Source organism: Leucoraja erinacea, chromosome 20, assembly GCF_028641065.1.
Source record: "Leucoraja erinacea ecotype New England chromosome 20, Leri_hhj_1, whole genome shotgun sequence".
Taxonomy (NCBI): Eukaryota; Metazoa; Chordata; class Chondrichthyes; order Rajiformes; family Rajidae; genus Leucoraja; species Leucoraja erinaceus.
This window is the reverse complement of record NC_073396.1, coordinates 27311662-27332241: the sequence shown is the minus strand read 5'-3', so window position 1 is coordinate 27332241 and position 20580 is coordinate 27311662. Positions and strand designations below refer to the sequence as shown.

At 43.8% G+C, this 20580-nt stretch overlaps 1 protein-coding gene across 1 annotated transcript; it reads right to left on the bottom strand.

The window, feature by feature from the left end:
• Window positions 1–6882: 6882 nt before the first annotated feature.
• On the bottom strand, window positions 6883–15356 carry igfals (insulin-like growth factor binding protein, acid labile subunit). The gene is made up of 2 exons (XM_055651716.1): window positions 13725–15356; window positions 6883–8809 (listed from the first exon to the last, which is right to left on the bottom strand). The coding sequence occupies exons 1-2, from the start codon at window positions 13738–13740 to the stop codon at window positions 6996–6998; spliced, it is 1830 nt and encodes a 609-aa protein (XP_055507691.1). The 5' UTR covers window positions 13741–15356; the 3' UTR covers window positions 6883–6995.
• Window positions 15357–20580: the final 5224 nt, after the last annotated feature.

Sequence of the window (20580 nt, the reverse complement as noted above, 5' to 3'; positions counted from 1 at the left end):
ACAATTTACAATTTTTACCAATGTCAAACCTGTATGTGTTTGGAGTGCGGGAGGAAACCCACGTAGTCACGGGAAGAAGATACAAACTCCTTACAGACAGCATGATCGAACCCTGGTGCTGTAAAGCAGCAACTCTACTGTACCGCCCTAGGAAGGAAAATAAATGGCCTATGCAGTCCTCGAGTGGGATTGAAGAAAACTTTGATTTGGCATTGAAATTCATTCTCATGTCTCGGTGAATGAAGAAGCAAAAAGTAAGAATGAAAATTGAGCAACAAAAGAGGTATCTCAAATTAAAAAGAGGAAATGATGGAAATGCTCAGCAGATTGGGGAGCTTCCATAGAAGGACTGGAGGTGACATAGCAAAGGAACAATTTTTCATCGAGGCCAAGTATTAAGATGCAAGGAAAAAAGGAAATTCTGCAATAGTGTATAGGGCCTGTCCCACTTTCACGACCTAATTCACAACCTTTTTTACTCGAGGACATTTTTCATCCGGCTCGAAAAAACTTCCAGACCTACTTGATGCCATGAGTACCTACGGCTAGCATCAGGGCCTGTTGCGACCTACCTACGACCTCCTACGACCTCGTGACAACCATGCTGTGAGTATGTTAAATCGCTTCTGTTTTGTCTTGATGACATTAAGTCCTGGTTGGCCCTAAACTTTCTTGGATTTAATGAAAAGAAGACAGAGGTGATTTTATTTGATCCCAATGGCTGCCGTGAACCTCCATTTGTTGATTTAGGTCCATTGTCAAGGTACGTGAAGCCAACAGTTGTGAACCTGGGTTTTAGGATGGACAGTGACTTTAAATTAGATCGCCAAATATGCGCGGTGGTTAAGTCCAGCTTCTTTCACCTAAGGAAGCTGGCGAAGGTGAAGCCCATTCTCGAGCGGCAGCATTTTGAGACAGTAATCCATGCCTTTATTACATCTAGGCTGGATTACTGTAACGCGCTCTATTTTGGTGTTGCTCGTTCTTCACTGGCTCGTCTCCAGTTGGTTCAGAATGCTGCTGCTCGCCTTTTAACAGGGACTCGAAAGAGGGAGCACATATCGCCAATTCTGGCCTCCCTACACTGGCTCCCGGTGCACTTTCGGGTTCATTTTAAGATACTGTTATTTGTTTTTAAATCTCTGAATGGGCTCGCCCCGCCTTACCTCTCTGAGCTGCTCCACCCATACGCTCCTGCCCGGTCCCTCAGGTCAGCTGGTCAGCTGCTCCTGGAGGTACCAAGGTCTAATCGGAGGCTCAGAGGGGATAGAGCCTTCTCTGTTGCTGCTCCGGCACTCTGGAACACCCTGCCGTTGCACATCAGACAGGCCCCCTCACTGTCCATCTTCAAATCCAGTGTTAAAACTCCCTTTGTACTCCCTGGCTTTTGACCATGCCTGAGGCTTTGCTTCTGTTTGTGGTGTTTTTGATGTTTCTTTATTTTACATGTCTTTTCCTACTATTTCTTTTGATTGTTATTTTTGGTGTGTATTAACTTTTTTGTCAATGATTAGTGATGTACAGCACTTTGTTGCAGCTTTGTTTGTTTTTAAAGTGCTCTATAAATAAAATTATTATTATTATTATTATTATGAGTCGAGGGCAAACTCGGCAAAGGTCATGAATTAGGTCGTGAAAGTGGGACAGGCCCTTTAGACAAGATTTTTCTCATTGAATTCCAATGCAAATTTCCATCGAAATTAGATTGCAACTAAAAAGTAAAAATGACTAGACTAAGTGGGACCCGTTGGGTCCCAGCATCACACGGGAGGGCTGGCAGTTGTCACTTACGGCTGGTGTGCTGGCAGTTCACTCAGTCGCCCCTCCTCCCTTCACCCCCCCCTCCCCACTCTGCTCCTTGTCATTCACACACACACACAGACTCAGTCACACACACAGAGACTCATTCACACACACACGCATAGACTCATACACACACACACACAGACTAATATACACACACACACACACATTTTCACGCACACACATCTCCACACACACACATATACACACACACACACACACACACACCCTCACGCACACACACACACACACTCAAACACACACACACACACACACGCACACACTCACACACACGCACAGACTCATACACACACACGCACAGACTCATACACACGCAGACTCATACACACACACACACACACACACACAGACTCACACGCACACACACGCACATACACACACACACACACACACACAGAAACACAAAGACACAGATACACGCACACAAAGACAAAGACACACACAGATACACACAAACACACACACACACACACTCACTCACTCAGACTCATTCACTCACCCACACTCACCCAATACTAAAATGCCAAGTAACTTCAGAACGTGTTGAATATACAGTGTGTAAAATTAATATTTAAAGCCTCCTGTAGAGGTTGCTGGTGATGAAGCAAAACCGTGCTTTAAATAACGTCCAACAAACACACTCACCAGGGACAGAGCATTTTAGAACCACATTAAGGGCACTCACCGTGAAGTAAATGTGCGTTCAGTGTTATTCGCAGCTCAGAGAGCTGTGACCCTCTCGCTTCCACCATCTCGCAAAGACTGAGTGAGGCACGACACTTCCGGGTTTTATAATTCCTCCCCCCTGCCGCCAGCGGGGGCAGCAGAGAGAATGGCGATTTAAAAAAAAAAACATTAATAGCTCCCTGATTTTTCATCGATGGGAAAAATTCTCCAGTCCAGTCCGGCGGAGGGGTACTCTGAGTGAGGTGGCCAAAAATGACAGCTGTAAATGGCGGCGTTCTCTCGGAAATTACAGCACGGTAAGTCAAAAGCGGTCAAAATCAGACTTTTAGTAATATAGATATGTGTTATTATTTTTCTGCAGAATATTGGTCTTGAATAGGTTAAATTATCCCTTATATCTCTTCCTTGAACTCTGGATGATCTTGTAGTGGTTCTGCCTCCCCTTCCACCTTCCCCATTCCTTCCTCCAACTTCACAATTTGCAACTTTTCTATCCTTGAGCTTCACAATTTGCAACTCTATCCGTTTGGCTCACATCTGTTTTTTTTAAATCTCTGGCTTTCCTTCAACAATCTGTCCATCAACCCCCCTACCCCCTTTCCCTCGCCTGTGTTCCCCTATTACTGCCCTTCCAACTTTATCCTATACTCTGCAATCAGTCAGAGGAAGGGTCCCGACCCAAAACATCATCTATCCATTCTCCAGAGATGTTGCCTGACCCACTTAGTAACTCTGGCACTATGTCTTTCTTTGATAAGCCAGCATGTGCTGTTCCTCATTCTTAACTTATCCCTTGATTTTTTTTGTTGCAGTGATGTTAAGATCCATGGGTGTATTGGTATATTTTTCAGTATGTTCAAACCTTACTCCATAATCTAATTTCTGGGACCTCTCTGTTAAGGATGAGACTACAAACGATCTGGAACTTCCAAAAGACGACAAATGGGAAAAATTAGGCAAAACAGTAAGTGGATGGGGAATTTAGATTTTAATTAAATTCTGAGCTTTATTCTGTTTCCAAATTGAAGCAAAGACCAATGCAATCGGCACGGCCCTTTGTCAAAAAGCAAAGATCTCATACATATTTTTTACACATACACGTGAAAGATAACAATTCTGTTCAAAATTTTCACAAAACCCCACTTAATAAATAATTTTGATATCTAAATTTGTAATGCGGCTGAAATTTGCTTTTAGATTTAGTGGAAGTATAGGCTTAAAACTGAATTTTTAAAAATGAAATAATGTGTAATTTCCTTTGTGTGTCACTAATAGGTGTGTTTAGTTTTGGAGTAACTTAAGTATCACCGATGATTTCATTTCTGATTTACAACTTCATGGGAATGTCATAGATTACTTCCATGGATCTTTTCTTTCTTTGCTCAATACTGCTCTTTTAGTCGTCTGCCATCCTACCACTGACCCACTCTTTTGACTTTCTCGGCATCTTAAAACTCATTTAGTTAAGGTTTTCCAGTGTTAATAAAAGGCAAAATCCTGCAGTGTTGCCTCCATGATTCTACAAATGTTCTCTGACATGCATAGCACATCCAACACTTCCTCCTTTTATTTAAGGTTTCTAGTATTTCACAGTATTTTGATCTAGTAACGCATTTTGATTCATAATTAGAACAATTTAGCAATTAGCAAAGAGTGAGGGCAGAGAGAGAAGGGGCAGAGGCAGAGAGAGAGACAGAGACTAAACAGAGAGAGGGGCATTGTAGAGGGATAGGGGGGGGGAGACTTTCCAGGAATAAGAGGGAGGGTGGTGAGGGGGGAAAGGTGGGGAGGAGAGAGAGAGGGTGAGAGTGGGGGAGAGCGGAAAGGGGTGCTGATTAGGGGGGCCCCATAATTTGGGAGCATTCCAAGTCTTCCCTCAGCCTCTGATGTTGCAGAATAAAACAGTGCAAGCCGGACCAATCTCTCTTTATAGCTCTTTATAGCTGATACCCTTGAATCCAGGCAGCATTCTGGAAAACCTCTTCTGCACCTTCTCCAAAGCCTCCACATCCTTCCTGTAAGGGCTGACCATAATTGTACACAATAAGCTATACAGAGGAGAGAGGGGGAAGAGGAGGGGGAGAGAGAGGGTGTGTGAGAGGAGGGAGGGGAGGGTAGGGGTGTGGAGGGGGGGGGATGGGGGGGGGGGGGGAGGGGGGGGGGGGGGGGGGGGGGGGGGGGGGGGGGAGGGGGGGGGGGGGGGGGGGGGGAGGGGAGGGGGGGGGGGGGGGGGGAGGGGAGGAGAGGAGAGGGGGGGAGGGGGGGGGGGGAGGAGGGGGAGAGGAGGGGGAGAGGGGGGGGGAGGAGAGGGGGAGAGGAGGGGGGGGGGAGAGGGGGGGGGGGGGAGGGAGAGGAGGGGGGGGGGGGGGGGAGAGGAAAGGGGGGGGAGAAAAAAAAAAACATTTTAGAAGAAAAAAAGACACATTCTGCAAACATTGTAGAACCAAAAGAGAACACTTTTTGCAAACATTTTAGAACCAATAAACACTTTTTGCAAACATTTTAGAACCAATAGACACATTCTGCAAGCGTTTTAGAACCACTAAGGACACTTACATTTGAGTAGACATGTGTTCAGTGTTATTCACAGCTCAGAGAAACGTGACCCTCTGCCTTCCTCCAGCTTGCAGACACTGATGGAGGCACACCACTTCCTGGTTTTATAGTCCCTCCCCCTGCCGCCAGCAGGGGCAGCAGAGAGAATGGGGAATTTTGTAAAATCATTAATATCTCTGTCATTTTTCATCGACGGGAAAAATCCTCGGCACACATACGGCGGAGGGGGGCTCTGAGCAAGGTGGCCAAAAATGACGGCCGTAGGTGGCGGCGTTCTCTCGGAAATCGCAGCACAGATGGCCAAAACCGGTCAAGAACAGACTTTTAGTAATATAGATATAGCTGGAACATGACTTCCTGCCTCTTGTACTCAATGCCCTGATCTATGACAGCAAATATGCCATGCGCCTTCTTTACATCGCTATCTACTTGTGTTGCCACTTTCATGGAGTTGTGCACTTGGACCCCAAAATCCCTTTGTTTACCAATGCAGTTAAGGGTCTTGCCTTTAACTTGAGTCATTGAGCCATAGAGTGATACTTGCCCACACTGGCCCAACTTGCCTACACTGGCCAACATGCCTGCGTTTGGTCCCTATCACTGCAAGCCTATCCTATCCTGTACAATTTCCCCTAAAGTGCAATACTTTGCATTTGCTTGGATTAAACTCCATCTGCCATTTCTACGCACATTTTGTAGCTAATCTATATCCCGCTCTATACTTAACAATCGTGCACAACTCTCAACTTACTAAACTAAACCCATCTTCATTTACGCCTAGGTCATTTAGATATATTTAACAAAGAAAGCGAATGGTATGTTGGCTTTCATAGCAAAAGGATTTGAGTATAGGAGCAGGGAGTTTCTACTGCAGTTGTACAGGGTCTTGGTGAGACCACACCTGGAGTATTGCGTACAGTTTTGGTCTCCAAATCTAAGGAAGGACATTATTGCCATAGAGGGAGTGCAGAGAAGGTTCACCAGACTGATTCCTGGGATGTCAGGACTGTCTTATGAAGAAAGACTGGATGGACTTGGTTTATACTCTCTAGAATTTAGGAGATTGAGAGGGGATCTTATAGAAACTTACAAAATTCTTAAGGGGTTGGACAGGCTAGATGCCGGAAGATTGTTCCCGATGTTGGGGAAGTCCAGGACAAGGGGTCACAACTTAAGGATAAGGGGGAAAATCCTTTAAACCGAGATGAGGAGAACTTTTTTCACACAGAGAGTGGTGAATCTCTGGAACTCTCTGCCACAGAGGGTAGTTGAGGCCAGTTCATTGGCTATATTTAAGAAGGAGTTAGATGTGGCCCTTGTGGCCAAGGGGATCAGAGGGTATGGAGAGAAGCAGGTACGGGATACTGAGTTGGATGATCAGCCATGATCATATTGAATGGCGGTGCAGGCTCGAAGGGCCGAATGGCCTACTCCTGCATCTAATTTCTATGTTTCTATGCTTCTATTCAGCGGAGTTCCCATCACAGATCCTTGCAGAACACTTCTTCTTGCATTCCTACTGACACATCCACCAGTTCCAATTCCGTTTCTGGTTCACCTAACAAGTAAAATCATTTCCCTAATCACTGTGAAAACTATGTAGCACTTGTACTTCTTTTATTTTGCTTAATGTTCAAGTCAGTGCATTTACTGTTATTTTAGACCAGCCAGCTAAACATTATTTGCAGAAACAATCATATTAAGCTTATTTACTTACTCGTTCACTGAGCCAAGCCAAAAAGAAATATTATCATGATAATAAATTGCACTGGCCAGAATTGTCTGGCATGTATTCCTTAACTAATATTTTATTTATTGTTGTTGTAGTAGTATATAGTATGTGCTTGTGAGAGATACAGCAATCATGATATAGCTATTTGAATAATATGTGTAATAATTGTAGGCAGGCTCACATAGTGCACTTGACGTTAGCAGTTAACAAAATAGTCCTCACTGATGTCTCTCAGGTCTGTACTAGCAATAGCTTGCGGGCTTGCACATGAGATGTTATTGTATGTATACACCGTTGTATGACTTTCATCTTTTTCTATGGTTGATTGAAAGTAGCGGGGTACCACTTGGGGGTTCTCCAAACAGTAATCCCTGAGAAACTTCAGCAAGCAGTCGCAATGCCACTTGTTTCCATCCAGTAGCAACTGTTCGAGTTCTGATGACTGTTTCAAAAATTGGACGGAGAAGTTCCTTAGAGAATTGCTCTCGAGGTTCAGGTATTTTAACCTGGTCAGAGGCTTAAAAGTATGATTGTAGAAAAACTCAATAAAGTTTTCCGATAAATCAAGCCAGGAGAGTTGCTGGAGGGGCTGAAAGGTGACGTCGGGAATGTGTGCAAGTTTATTGCTCTTTAACAGAAGATATTCCAGCTTTGATATTCCTGTAAATGCATGGGGGGAGAGCTGTATCAGTTTATTGTACCTGAAATCCAGTTCCAAAAGCTCTCGTAGATCACTGAGGCTCCGGTTATCAATAACTGAAATATGATTCTTTTGCAAGAAGAGTCTTCGAAGGCTGATCAATCCAGAAAATGTGTTTGGTAAAATTCTAGTGATTGCATTATTTTCTAAATGCAAGCTATGAAGATGAGGCAGACCTTTAAAGGTATATTCTGGTAAGTTCCTTAGAGAGTTGCTCGATAGATTAAGTACAGCTACATCGCAAAGACCAACAAATGCCCCTGGTTTAATCTCCTGTATCTGATTGTTATTCAGTGTGAGGATCTCCAAATGGACCAGGCCATCAAATATATTTTCAGGAAGGCTTTTGATCTTGTTGGAGCCAAATTGGAGTTCCTGCAGAAACTGGAGTTCTTTGAATGTCCTGTGCTTTAAGCCTGTGATGGAATTGTTGAGCATTCGAAGCACATGGAGGTTTAGGAGCCCAGAGAATGTTTCTTCGTGTAATATGGCAATGCGATTGTGGGACAAGTCCAACCACCTGAGAGATTTCATCCCCATGAAAGCTCTGGGCACGATGGTGCTGATTTGATTGTAGCTCAAATAAAGTTTCTGAAGCTTTTGCAGTTTCACAAAGATGTTCCTCTTTATGATCCTCAGCAAGTTTCCAGACAGGTCAAGTTCCTTCAGTTCTGTCAAGCTGCTAAAAAGTTGTGGCTGCAGGTAAATCAACCTATTTCCGGCCAAAATAAGCTCCTTTAACTGGGACAAGTTATGAAAGCTTGCCGTGGGCAGCACAGCAAGGTTATTCCAACCCAGGTTCAGGTACCAGAGATGGGCGAGGACAGAAAATAATGCTTCCTCGATTTTGCCAAAATTGTTGTTGTTCAGACTAAGCGAGCCAAGAAACGGAGTGTGAAGAAACACATTTGGTGCCAGACTTTTCAGTTTGTTCCTTTCTAAATGGAGGTGAACTAGATGGTTCAGGCCGTAGAAGGCGTGTGGCTCGATGGTAACGATATGGCCTTTCTCCAGGTTCAGGAAGTCCAGATTTGACATGTTTCTGAACATATGGGATGGAAGAACTGTGAAGTTGTTGCAATCAAACCAAATGGTTTTGGTGTTAATCGGTACATCTTTGGGAATGCTGGTAAGATTATGAGAACTGCAATAGACATTCAATTCTTCACTGTAGTCATCAAAAATGCAGGTGCACATTCGAGGACATGAGACATTTTCGTTATATGTTTGCCCCTCTGGTAGTAACTCTGATTTTGTTCCCAGCGGTGAAATGAATCTCAGACAAGCAATAACCAAGACAAAGCAAGTTTCTGAAAAAAAAAAATGCAATGTTATATTCTCATCCAAAGATAGGCACCAAGTGCTAGAGCCAGTCAGTGGGTCAGGCGACATCGCTGTCGAATAAGGATAGGTGACTTTTTTCGGTCGAGACCCTTCTTCAGACTGAACGTAGGGGGTGGAGGGTGGGGTGAGGGGGTGAAGAGCAAGAGGTGAGAAAAGATCAGGACCAGCTACACAGATCAGGGCGGCACGGTGGCACAGCAGTAGAGTTGCTGCCTTACAGCGCTTGTAGCGCGGGAGACCCGGGTTCAATCCCGACTACGGGTGCTGTCTGTGCGGAATTTGTACATTCTCCCCGTGACCGCGTGGGTTTTCTCCGAGATCTTCGGTTTCCTCCCACACTCCAAAGACGTACAGGTTTGTACGTTAATTAGCTTGGTGTATGTGTAAAATTGTCCCTAGTGTGTATAGGATAGTGTTAATGTGCGGGGGTCGCTGGTTGGTGCAGACTCAGTGGGCTGAAGGGCCTGTTTCCACGCTGTATCTAAACTAAACTAACCAAATGACCTCAGGCAGGGTGGTGCCCTGGTGGGCTCATTGTTGGTCAGGGAAGGTAAGATCTGAAGAGGGATACAATGTGGAGAGCTGAGGAACTAGTTAAATGACTAGGGGGAGGAAGGGGGAGAGGGGAGAGGGCAGGGTAGACGTTACTTAGCAAATTAGCAAATTCAGCATTCATACCGCTGGGTTGTAAGTTGCCCAAGCGAAATATGAGGTGCTGTTCCTTCCAATTTGCATGTGGCCTCACTCTCTGTGGAGGAGGCCCAGGACAGAAAGGTCAGAATGGGAAGGGGATTTGGAATGATTGGCTACTAAGAAATCCCGTAAACCTCAGTGAACTGAGTGTACAACTTCTTATATTCTCATTCCCTTTGGTTGAAATAAGACAAATAATTAACTTCTTCATTAGATATTAATAAAGAATAACTATTCACCAGTAGAATTATGAAATATTCAACTAATTCAATGGAATAGAAGGAACTGCAAATGCTGGTTAACAAATAAAGATATAAAGTGCTGGGTTAACTCAGCGGGTCAGGCAGCATCTGTGGTGAACATAGATGTTTTAGGTCAGGACCCTTCTTCAGACACAAGAAGGGTTTCTTCACAGTATGAATAAGGGTCCCAACTTGAAACATCACTTATTCATGTTCTCCAGAGATGCTGTCTGACCTTCTAATGAACCTTACAATTGACCTTACAATGAACTTCTAATTAAGGGCAGTCATGGTGGCGCAGCAGTAGAGTTGCTGCCTTACAGTGCTTGCAGCGCCAGAGACCTGGGTTCGATCCTGACTACGGGTGCTGTCTGTATAGAGTTTACAATGACCTGCGTGGGTTTTCTCCGAGATCTTCGGTTTCCTCCCACACTCCAAAGACGTCCAGGTTTGTAGGTTAATTGGCTGGGTGTAAATGTAAATTGTCCCTAGTGTGTATAGGATGGTTAAAATGTGCGGTGATCGCTGGTCGGCGGGGACCCAGTGGGCCGAATGGCCTGTTTCCGTGCTGTATCTCTAAACTAAAATTTACTGGGGCAGGAGAACTCTCTTTGTACAGCTAAGGTACAATAGTGCAATGTGTCTTGTTGTTTTAACACCACGTTGGCTTGCGACACATCCTGAAGCAATAAAATGAATTCAGAGATAGGTAGTTTAGTTTAGTTTATTGTCTCTTGTACCGAGGTACAGTGAAAAGCTTTTGTTGTGCGGTAACCATGGAACAAAAGCTTTTCACTGTGCTTCAGTACATGTGACAATGAACTAAACTAAACTACCTATCTCTGAATTCACCTCAGGTAAGGTATGATTGTCCCACTGGAGATACCTTTTCCCATCACAATGCTTCCTGTATGTCCAAACAATTAACTACCATCAGGCAGTTATAATAACATTTCTGTTTGAAAATAATTTTCCTTCGAAGACAGAGCTTATTTATACCACAATTGAAAATCACAGCATTTTTATTTAGTTTAGTTTAGAGATGCAGCGTGGAAACAGGCCCTTCGGCCCATCGACCAGCGATCACACTAGCACTATCCTACACACAAAGGATAATTTACAGAAGCCATTTACCGTACAAAACTGCATGTCTTTCAATGTGAAAGGAAACTGGAGCACCCGGAGAAAATCCACATGGTTACAGGGAGAACTCTGTACAGACAGACCTGTAGTCAGGATCGAACTCAGGTCTTTGGCGCTGTAAAGGGCCTGTCCCACGATGCGAGTTCACCCAAGAGCTCTCCCGAGTTAAAATAAAAAATCAAACTCGTGGTAAGTACGTAGAATGTACGTAGGACCGCGTGGATGTCCCGTAGCGGCTCGTAATGCAAACGGCAGGTACTCAGGAAACACGGTAACTCTTGGACATTTTTCACAGTGTTGAAAAAATTTCACGAGTTACCGCGTTTCCCGAGTACCTGCCCTTAGCATTACGAGTCGCTACGGGACATCCACGCGGTCCTCCATACCCGCTACGTACATACCACGAGTGATTTTTTTAAAAAACTCGGGAGAGCTCTTGGGTGAACTCGCATCGTGGGACAGGGGCGTAAGGCTACAACTCTCCCTTGCACCACTCTGCTGCCTAAGAATAGGTTTAGTCTTAATTATTCTGGTTTTAGAGATACAGCATGGAATCAGGTCCTTAAGCCCACAGAATCCACAGTTATTTTAATTTTTCAGTTCCCATTGATATATTTTTTTAAATCAAGAGACTTTACTGGATTTATTAAATCCAATTTAAGATTAAAAATTGTCCCATCAGTGCCATTGTGATCCTTAAAAATGGTAATAAAAATGAATGACACACTGATTTAATCCTTGAGGTCCCATTGAAACGGTTTAGGTGGATGTTAAATTGATTGATTAAAAGATTCAGCATGGAAACAGGCCCTTCGGCCCACCAAGTCTGTGCCGACCATTGATCACCTGTTCACATTAGTTCTCTGTTAACCCAATTTTGCAACCATTCTAGGGGCAATTATACAGAGGCCACTCAACCTACAAACCTGTAGAACTTTGAGATGCAGGAGGAAAGCGGAGCACTGAAGGAAACCCACTAGGAGAATTTTCAAAACTTCACGCAGAGCAGCCGAGGTCAAGATTGAGCCCAGGTCTATGGTGCTATGAGGTAGCAGCTCTACCAGCTTCGCCACCCACAAGATGCAGGAAAAAATGTTCCCAATGATGGGGGAGTCCAGAACCAGGGGCCTCAGTATAAGAATAAAGGGGAGGCCATTTAAAACTGAGATGAGAAATAACCTTTTCACCCAGAGAGTTGTGAATTTGGGGAATTCTCTGCCACAGAAGGCAGTTGAGGCCAATTCACTGGATGAATTTAAAAGAGAGTTAGATAGAGCTCTAGGGACTAGCGGAATCAAGGGATATGGGGAGAAGGCAGGCACGAGTTACTGATTGTGGATCAGCCATGATCACAATGAATGGCGGTGCAGGCTCGAAGGGCCAAGTGGCCTCCTCCTACACTTATTTTCTATGTTTCTATGTTAAGATCTCATGATCTTGGGAATTAGTATCAAAAAATATAGTTTGAAGGGTAAAGCATTAACAGGCTATTCATCTCATTGCTGTTCTGTGAGATAGTGTTGTCATCGAATGGCTCCTACGTTTACATGTTCATGGGGTGATATTGTGACTGGTGCAGTTTCACGTGTTGGAAGCTAACTGATTACCACAACTAGATAAATTATGTGTTTTATGATTTCAAATATTTCGATGCATAATCCTTGATGGGATGGCACGGTGGCGCAGCGATAGAGTTGCTTCCTTACAGAACCAGAGACGGGTTCGATCCTGACAATGGGTGCTTCTCTGTATGGAGTTTGTACGTTCTCCACGTGAGCACGTGGGTTTTCGCGGGGTGCTATGGTTTCCTCTCACACTCCAAAGACGTGCAGGTTTGTAGGTTAATTTTCTGGGTATAATTGTAAAATGGCTCTAGAGTGTGTCGGATAGTGTAAGTGTGCGGGGATCGCTGATTGACACAGACTCAGTGGACTGACGGGTCTGTTTCCATGTTGTATCTCTAAACCTCACTAAATTAAACATATTTGCTGAGTCTATGCAGAAAGTAAAAGCGTGTAAAATACTCTAAAGCTTTATTAAAAGTATGGGAAATGTTCCAAAACATTTTCAAAGCATTGCACAGGCTATTTAAAAAACCCTGTTTGTAATTACAGTTTTTATAAAGATGGACTTTTTCAGATAAATAGCAAAGCATCACCTCCAAAGTAAATGGTGGGACTCCTGTGGGAATTATTCATTTGAATTGGTTTCCAGAGTCAAAATAAAAATCTGTGAAGTGACTCTTAAACTGTGAATAGTACAGCATTTTTTTAAAAACAGTTTTTCCCTCTCTTTCATTTTAAACATTTGAGATCTTCACAAGGCAGTGTTACAGTGGGAATTTTATCCTTGACAAATACTGTGAAACACTGGATAGAAGAGAAAAACAAAAACTCGTGCACAGTAAAGTAATGCTCGGTGGTAACCGTATAGCCCTGAAAACAAGTCATTTAGTTCAGTTTGGAGATAGAGCATGGAAACAGGCACAGGTCCACCGAGTCCACGCGATGTCCACACACGCTAGGGACAATTTACAATTTTATTGAAGCTGAATAACCTACAAACCTGTACGTCTCTGGAGGGTCGGATGAAACCGGAGCATCCGGAGAAACCCCACGCGGTCACAGGGTGTACATACAGACTTCGTACAGATAGCACCCGTAGTCAGGATTGAACCCGGGTCTCTCTGGCAACTCTACCGCTGTGCCACCGTGCAGTCCTGAGTAATTGCTATTGATTAACCTCTTCCTTATTGTCCACTCTAGCCACCTCCCCCACCCTTCAACCAAAATAAGCATCTTACCCACTGGTCTGCACATTTTGTTACGAAGCCTTTTCTACCGAATATTTTCTGAATCGTCTCGTGTCCAGATGGGATAGTGGAAGTGGCAAATAGAAATTATTCTACACAACTTCGGTTTCATGGGATATCTTCTGACCACTGGTTGATCAACATGGCATTCCAAATGTCCCATTCTTTCCTTAATACATAATTTTTTTACCTCCCCCACAGATCAGTGGACTGTGTTGATGGCCAGATGGCAATGAGCCAAAATAAGGTCAGCAGTAAAGTAAATACCTGACACACACAGTAAGGACAGAATCAATAGTGTTGACTTAGAGCATCCACATGAGGCAATATTTAGCTACTTTGCAGCCACATTGGAGCCTGCTGCCACAGCAATATTCTTCATTAAGTCGGGTACATTCAGTTTATTAAAACGATAAGACCAGTGGCTGGCATGCACATAATAATTTTGCAACCTTTCAGTTTTCTCTCCAGTTGTCACCAAAGTGAATGTTGTAAAAAAAAATTGTAATAACGGCAATGGTGATAATACCTGATATGATTTTTAATTTTAATTTGTCTTTAGACTTTAGTTTTGACTTGTGGGCAGAAACAGGCCTTTTTGCCCACTGAGCTCAGGCTAACCGGTGATTCCCCCGTACACTAGCACTATCCTACACACTAGGGACAATTTAGAATTGTTTTAACAAAGCCAATTGACCTACAAACCTGTATGTCTCTGGAGTGTGGGAGGAAACCGGAGCACCCGGAGAAAGCCCACATGGCCACAGGGAGAACCTGCAATCTCCATACAGACAGCACCCGTAGTCAGGATCGAACCCGGGTCCCTGGTGCTGTGAGGCAGCAACTCTACCACTTCATCACTGTGCCACACTAAATTAATGGGTTTTGAGTGTCATTCGCAAGGTTGGAATTTAGTATCTCTCCCTGATCGCTCTTGAGAAGGTTGCAATGACTTGTTTCCCATGAAGATGCTCTCAAAAGTGACGTTCTTCACTTTTTACGCCAACTCTTTTCAAGATAATGGAGAAACAAGGAACTGGAGATGCTGGTTTGAAAAACAGACAAAAAGTGTCTGAAGTAACTCAGCAGGTCAGGCAGCATTTCTGGAGGACATGGATAGGTGATGTTTTGGGTTAGGACCCTTCTTCAATTTTAGGTAAGGCGATATCAAATTTAGTTATGTTGAAGTGTTATCTAGTGAGTAATTTTCAGAAGCAATTTAGCCATCTTTAGATGTGGATAATAACGTTAATATATGAGTGGCAGCTCATTCCATGTATCCACCATGCTTTGCATAGAAAAAGTTGTCCCTCAGGTTCCTATTAAATCTTTCCCCTCTCACCTAAACCTATGCTCTCTGATTCTAGATTTACTCTGGGTAAAAGACTGTGCTGTTACCATACCTATCTGTCCTTTGGTTTTTCATGTGGGCATAAAAGTTACAGAGACATTATTTCAAAGTAGGGCCGACACATAAAAGCCTGTCAACGTGTATTCCTCGGCTGTTGTCACGAAAACAAAATGATCTGCTCTTTACTCTGGGGTGGACAGAAAATGCTGGAGAAACTCAGCGGGTGAGGCAGCATCTATGGAGAAAAGGAGTAGGCGACGTTTCGGGTCGAGACCCTTTTTGAGACTGATGTCGGGGGGTGGGGTGGTGGGAAAAAGAAAGGCAGAGGCGGAGAAGGGGGAAGGGAAGGAGGGAGAAAGCAAGGACTTCCTGAAATTAGAGAAGTCGATGTTCATACCGCTGGGGTATAAACTACCCAAGTGAAATATGAGGTGTTGTTCCTCCAATTTACGCTGGGCCTCACTCTGGCAATGGAGGAGGCCCAGGACAGACAGGCCAGATTCAGAATGGCAGGGGGAGTTGAAGTGCTGGGCAACCGGGAGATCAGGTTGGTTAGTACGGACAGAGCGGAGGTGTTGGGCGAAGCGGTCGGTGAGCTTACGCTTGGTCTAGCCGATGTAGAGAAGGTGTTACCCATGACAGTGGATGCAGTAGATGATGTTGGAGGAGGTGCAGGTGAACCTCTGCCTCACCTCTACCTACTCTGGTGCTATTTTGTGGAACCAGTTATAGCCCAAACTGGCCCATGTTCCGAAAGTCACAGAACACAAGAAACGTGCTGTATAATAACGTGTTTATTTTGCTTTGATTCCTTTGTGTAACACCTGGTCAAAAAGACCATTTTACGAATGTAGGCACAGCTATTTCATCCAACACAAAAAACTGGAGTAAGCCAGCACGTCTGGAGAAAAGTAATAGGTGATGGTTCGGGTCGAGACCCTTCTTCAGTTCTTTCCTACACATTTTGTCTGGCAGTTCTTTCCTACGCACTGCCCTTTCAACCGAACATTTGTGCTTAGGTTAACCATCTATATTAGCAGAAACTCCAGCCCTGATAGTATTCTTGTGATAAAGTGATAAAGTTCAGTCAATGTTAGGAAAGCACCCTGCTAATGGTCAAGGTTACTAATGTCAAAGAAATGCTGGAAAGATCATTGTGAAAACACAGTCCATGGAGCTGGCACTTGCACAATTATTCTTATGTTTAAGTGTTCTCTCTTTAATTTTACGTCTGATTTTTGCCTTTCTTCGTGGTTGGCACATGCCAGATGAAAAATTGTATATGTTTTTTTTCATGTACAAATCAATAAGGTGAGTGCAATGCTTGTAAATTGAATATAATTTAGCTCAAAGCTGTTATAACGTTCTTAGCGTATCTCTAATTTATTTTCAAGGTTGCGGTTTCAAAAGGAGTGCTTGATTAATTTAGAATAGTAAATTATTTTCACTGCTTAAAAAGTTCTTGTTTAGTTTTCCAGTTTAGAGATACAGGGTAGAAACAGGCCCTTAGGCCCACCAAGTCCACACCGACCAGCGATCCCTGCACATTAACACTATCCTACACAGAATAGGGACAACTTTTACATTTATACCAAGCTGGTTGTCTTGCTAGGTCCACTGTTCGTATCCCTTCATTATCACCTCTTCTACAGCCAACAATGGACCATTGTGGGCTCCACCTTTCCTGAGTAATTGTTGCTGGCTCTAATTTTGTCAGGACCATTTCATATCGCCAGGTTCCCGAAGGGTCTCGACCCAAAACTTTACCTATTCCTTCTCTCCAGAGATGCTCCCTGACCCCCCTGAGTTACTCCAACATTTTGTGTCGATCTTCGGTGTAAACCAGCATCTGCAGTTCCTTCTGACACAAACTCAAATTTGTATTTCCTTACATCAGTAACTTCACACTGATCAATTATCAACAACAAGAGAATGGCCCTAAGCTACCATCCACCTCAATGGAGACCCTTGGACTATTTTTAATTGGACTTTACTGGACTTTATCTTACACTGAATGTTATTCCCTTTAGCATGTATGTGTACACTGTGGGTGGCTTGATTGCAATCATGTATAGTCTTTCCACTGACTGGTTAGCATGCATCAAAAGCTTTCACTCACTTCGGTACACGTGACAATAAACTAAACTAGTTATCTTTGTACAGGCCAGGTACAATTATTTGGATTGTTCATTTGGTACTCTGGCACTCTTTTTTTCCCTCGCAGTTCAACAACAGTTTGGCTCTTTTTACAATCTGTGACACCAAAATCTTGGATTACTGTGGCCAAGCGTAACACCACTTGGGGGGATTGTTTCATCTTTGGGGAGGAGGTTTTCTAGAATGATAACATGCGACAAAACTGAAGCTAAGTCTGAAGAAGGGTCTTGATCTGAAATGTCACCCATTTTTTTCTATCCAAAGATGCTGCCTGTGCTGCTGAGTGACTCCAGCACTTGGTGTCTATCTTCCATGCCAAAATATGCATTGGGCAGGCCCAAAATAGGTCGTAAAAAACGAAAAACTATGTCTCTTTTTTAAGGATTAAACTTACTGAACCATGAAAGTGCTGACTATGATGAGGAGCTAATTAAAGTAGCAGTGCATTTACCTTTAATAAGACTTTGGCCCCAATGCGCCCCAAAGGTAAATATTTAAAGTTTTTTTCCGCACTGCTGTTCTTTCAGATTGCTGATTCTAACAGGTTTCAAACATAAAGGTGACCTTAACACAGCCCTTTATTTATTTTTGCAACAGCATTTTTTACCATACATTCACTGCCTTATCTCAAAGTAATATTTGAACCTGCTGTGAATAAACTTTGATCATACCAATTGAAATATGGCTTCCCTTTGGTTCCCAATCATTCTTTCGAACAGGGTTTACGATACTTTGCTATTTTTGAGAATAACGTCTCCTTTCCTCAAGAAAGCTGTGCTTGCCTGCTAGGAATGCAACAAAGGATCACTGAACTAATGCTGGCGATGAGAGGAGTGTTAGAGAGCAGCGATTGAACAGAGGGTCAAGCATTAGCTACATAGGATTGAGACAAGGAAAAAATCCTTCACTCAGATGCTTCTAGTCACTGAAATATTCCAGGTCAAGATGGATGTATTATTAACACTATGATAGATAATGCAGGGATATAGCATGGAAACAGGCCCTTTGGTCCAACGAGTGCACACTGGCCATCAACTACCCATTTACACTAATTCTACTGCAATCTAATCCGATTTTATTTGCTTTAGACTTTAGACTGTAGAGATGCAGAGTGGAAACAGGCCCTTTGGCCCACCAAGTCCACACCAACCAGCGATCACCTCGTACACGAGCACTATCCTACATGCTTGGGACAATTTACAATTTACAGGCGCCACTTAAACTACAAATCTGCATGTCTTTGGCGTGTGGGAGAAAACCGGGGCACCCGGAGAAAACCCACACGGTCACAGGGACAATGTACAAACACCATACAGACAGCACCTGTAGTCAGGATCGAACCCGGGTCTCTGCTGCTGTAAGGCAGCAACTCTACTGCTGCGCCACTCTGCCTCCCTGGATATTCTCTCCATATTGTCAGATTCTACTAGCCACCTACGCACAAGGGGCAATTTACCACGGCCAATTAACACATCTTTGAGATGTGGGGGGAAACGGGAGCACTTGGAGGAAACCCACGTGGTCACAGATCGCACCTGAGGTCAGGATTGAACCTGGGTGTTTGGTGACTCTACAAGTTCTACAATCTGCACTACTCTGCTTTGAGTGACCAAAAGGACTTGGGGACCTGTCAAGAAGGTGAACACGATAGAGGATTAAAGCCCTGTCCCACGGTACGAGTTCATTCCAAGAGCTCTCCCGAGTTTACAAAAAATCAAACTCGTGGTAAGCACGGAGAATGAACGTAACGGGTACGTCGGAGCTCGGGGATGTCTCTTAGTGGCTCGTAACGCTAACGGCAGGTACTCGGGAAGACTCGCTAACGGCAGGTAAGCACGGGAAGACTCGGTGAAGATTTTTCAACATGTCGAAAAATGTCCACGAGAGCCCCGAGTACCGATGAGTGGCCATTACCGTAAATCTCCGAGTTCGAATCAGGGCAAACTCGGGAGAACTCTTGCAATGAACTCGTACCGTGGGACAGGGGTTTTAATCTGCTGTAATTTTATTGAATCCAATCCAATCCAACTTTATTTGTTAAGCACTTTAAAACAGCCAATGTTGACCAAAGTGCTGTACAGAAGAATAAACAAGACATCATAAACAAACACCATAACAGCTCACATGAGGCGCAAAAATTACATATGAAATACAACAATAAATTAAAAGACATAAAACATGAGTAAAAATAATAACCACGGAATAAAAGCAATCAAAAAATAAGAAATTAACTCAAGTAAATAAATAAAGTCGACATCTTACTGGGTATCAAAGGCCACGGAGAAGAGATGGGTTTTAAGAAGTGATTTAAAAACAGACAGAGAAGAGGCCTGTTTAATGTGGAGAGGCAGATCGTTCCATAATTTGGGTGCCGACACAGCAAAGGCACGGTCCCCTCTGAGCTTCAGCTTAGTTTTAGGCCCACTCAGGAGCAGCTGATTATCTGACCTGAGAGAGCGGGCGGGTGTATAAGGGTGTAGAAGCTCAGATAGGTAGGGTGGGGCAAGACCATTCAGGGATTTAAAAGCAAATAAAATAATTTTTAAATGGATCCTAAACTGAATAGGCAACCAGTGGAGTGAGGCTAAAATGTGCAAAATGTGCTCATGTTTACGTGTGCCAGTTAAAAGACGTACAGCTGCATTCTGTACCATCTGGAGACGGGCGATGGAGGACCCACTAACCCCCACATACAGTGCATTGCAGTAATCCAGCCGAGTGGTAACAAAGACGTGGATTACCGTCTCAAAGTGCTGCCTTGACAGAATTGGCTTTATTTTGGCCAGCTGCCTCAAATGGAAAAAGCTTGATTTAACAACAGCCTTGATCTGACTGTCAAATTTAAGCTCAGGGTCCACTTTAGCCCCTAGGATTGTGATGCTTGGTCTGATATACCGGGCCAGGGAGCCCAGATCTACAGGGGGGGGCCCCAGTGGTGCCACCAAAAACAATTACTTCCGTCCTTTTATCGTTAAAATTTAAAAAAGTTCAGAGCCATCCAGGCCTTTATGTCGTTGAGACACTCAAGTAACAGTCCGACAAAGCGTTCATCCTTCTTTTTAAGAGGCACATAAATCTGACTGTCGTCTGCATAAAAGTGGAATGAAATTCCGTGCTTCCTTAGTATGGAACCAAGTGGCAGCAAATAGAGAGAGAAGAGGAGAGGGCCAAGAACTGAGCCCTGTGGGACCCCACATGAGAGAGGAGCAGAGGAGGATACAGAGTCCCCAAGGCTGACACAGAAAGTTCGATCAGCCAGGTACGACCTGAACCACTCCAGTGCTATGCCCCTGATACCTACCCACTGCTTCAAACGTGAGATCAATATTTCATGATCCA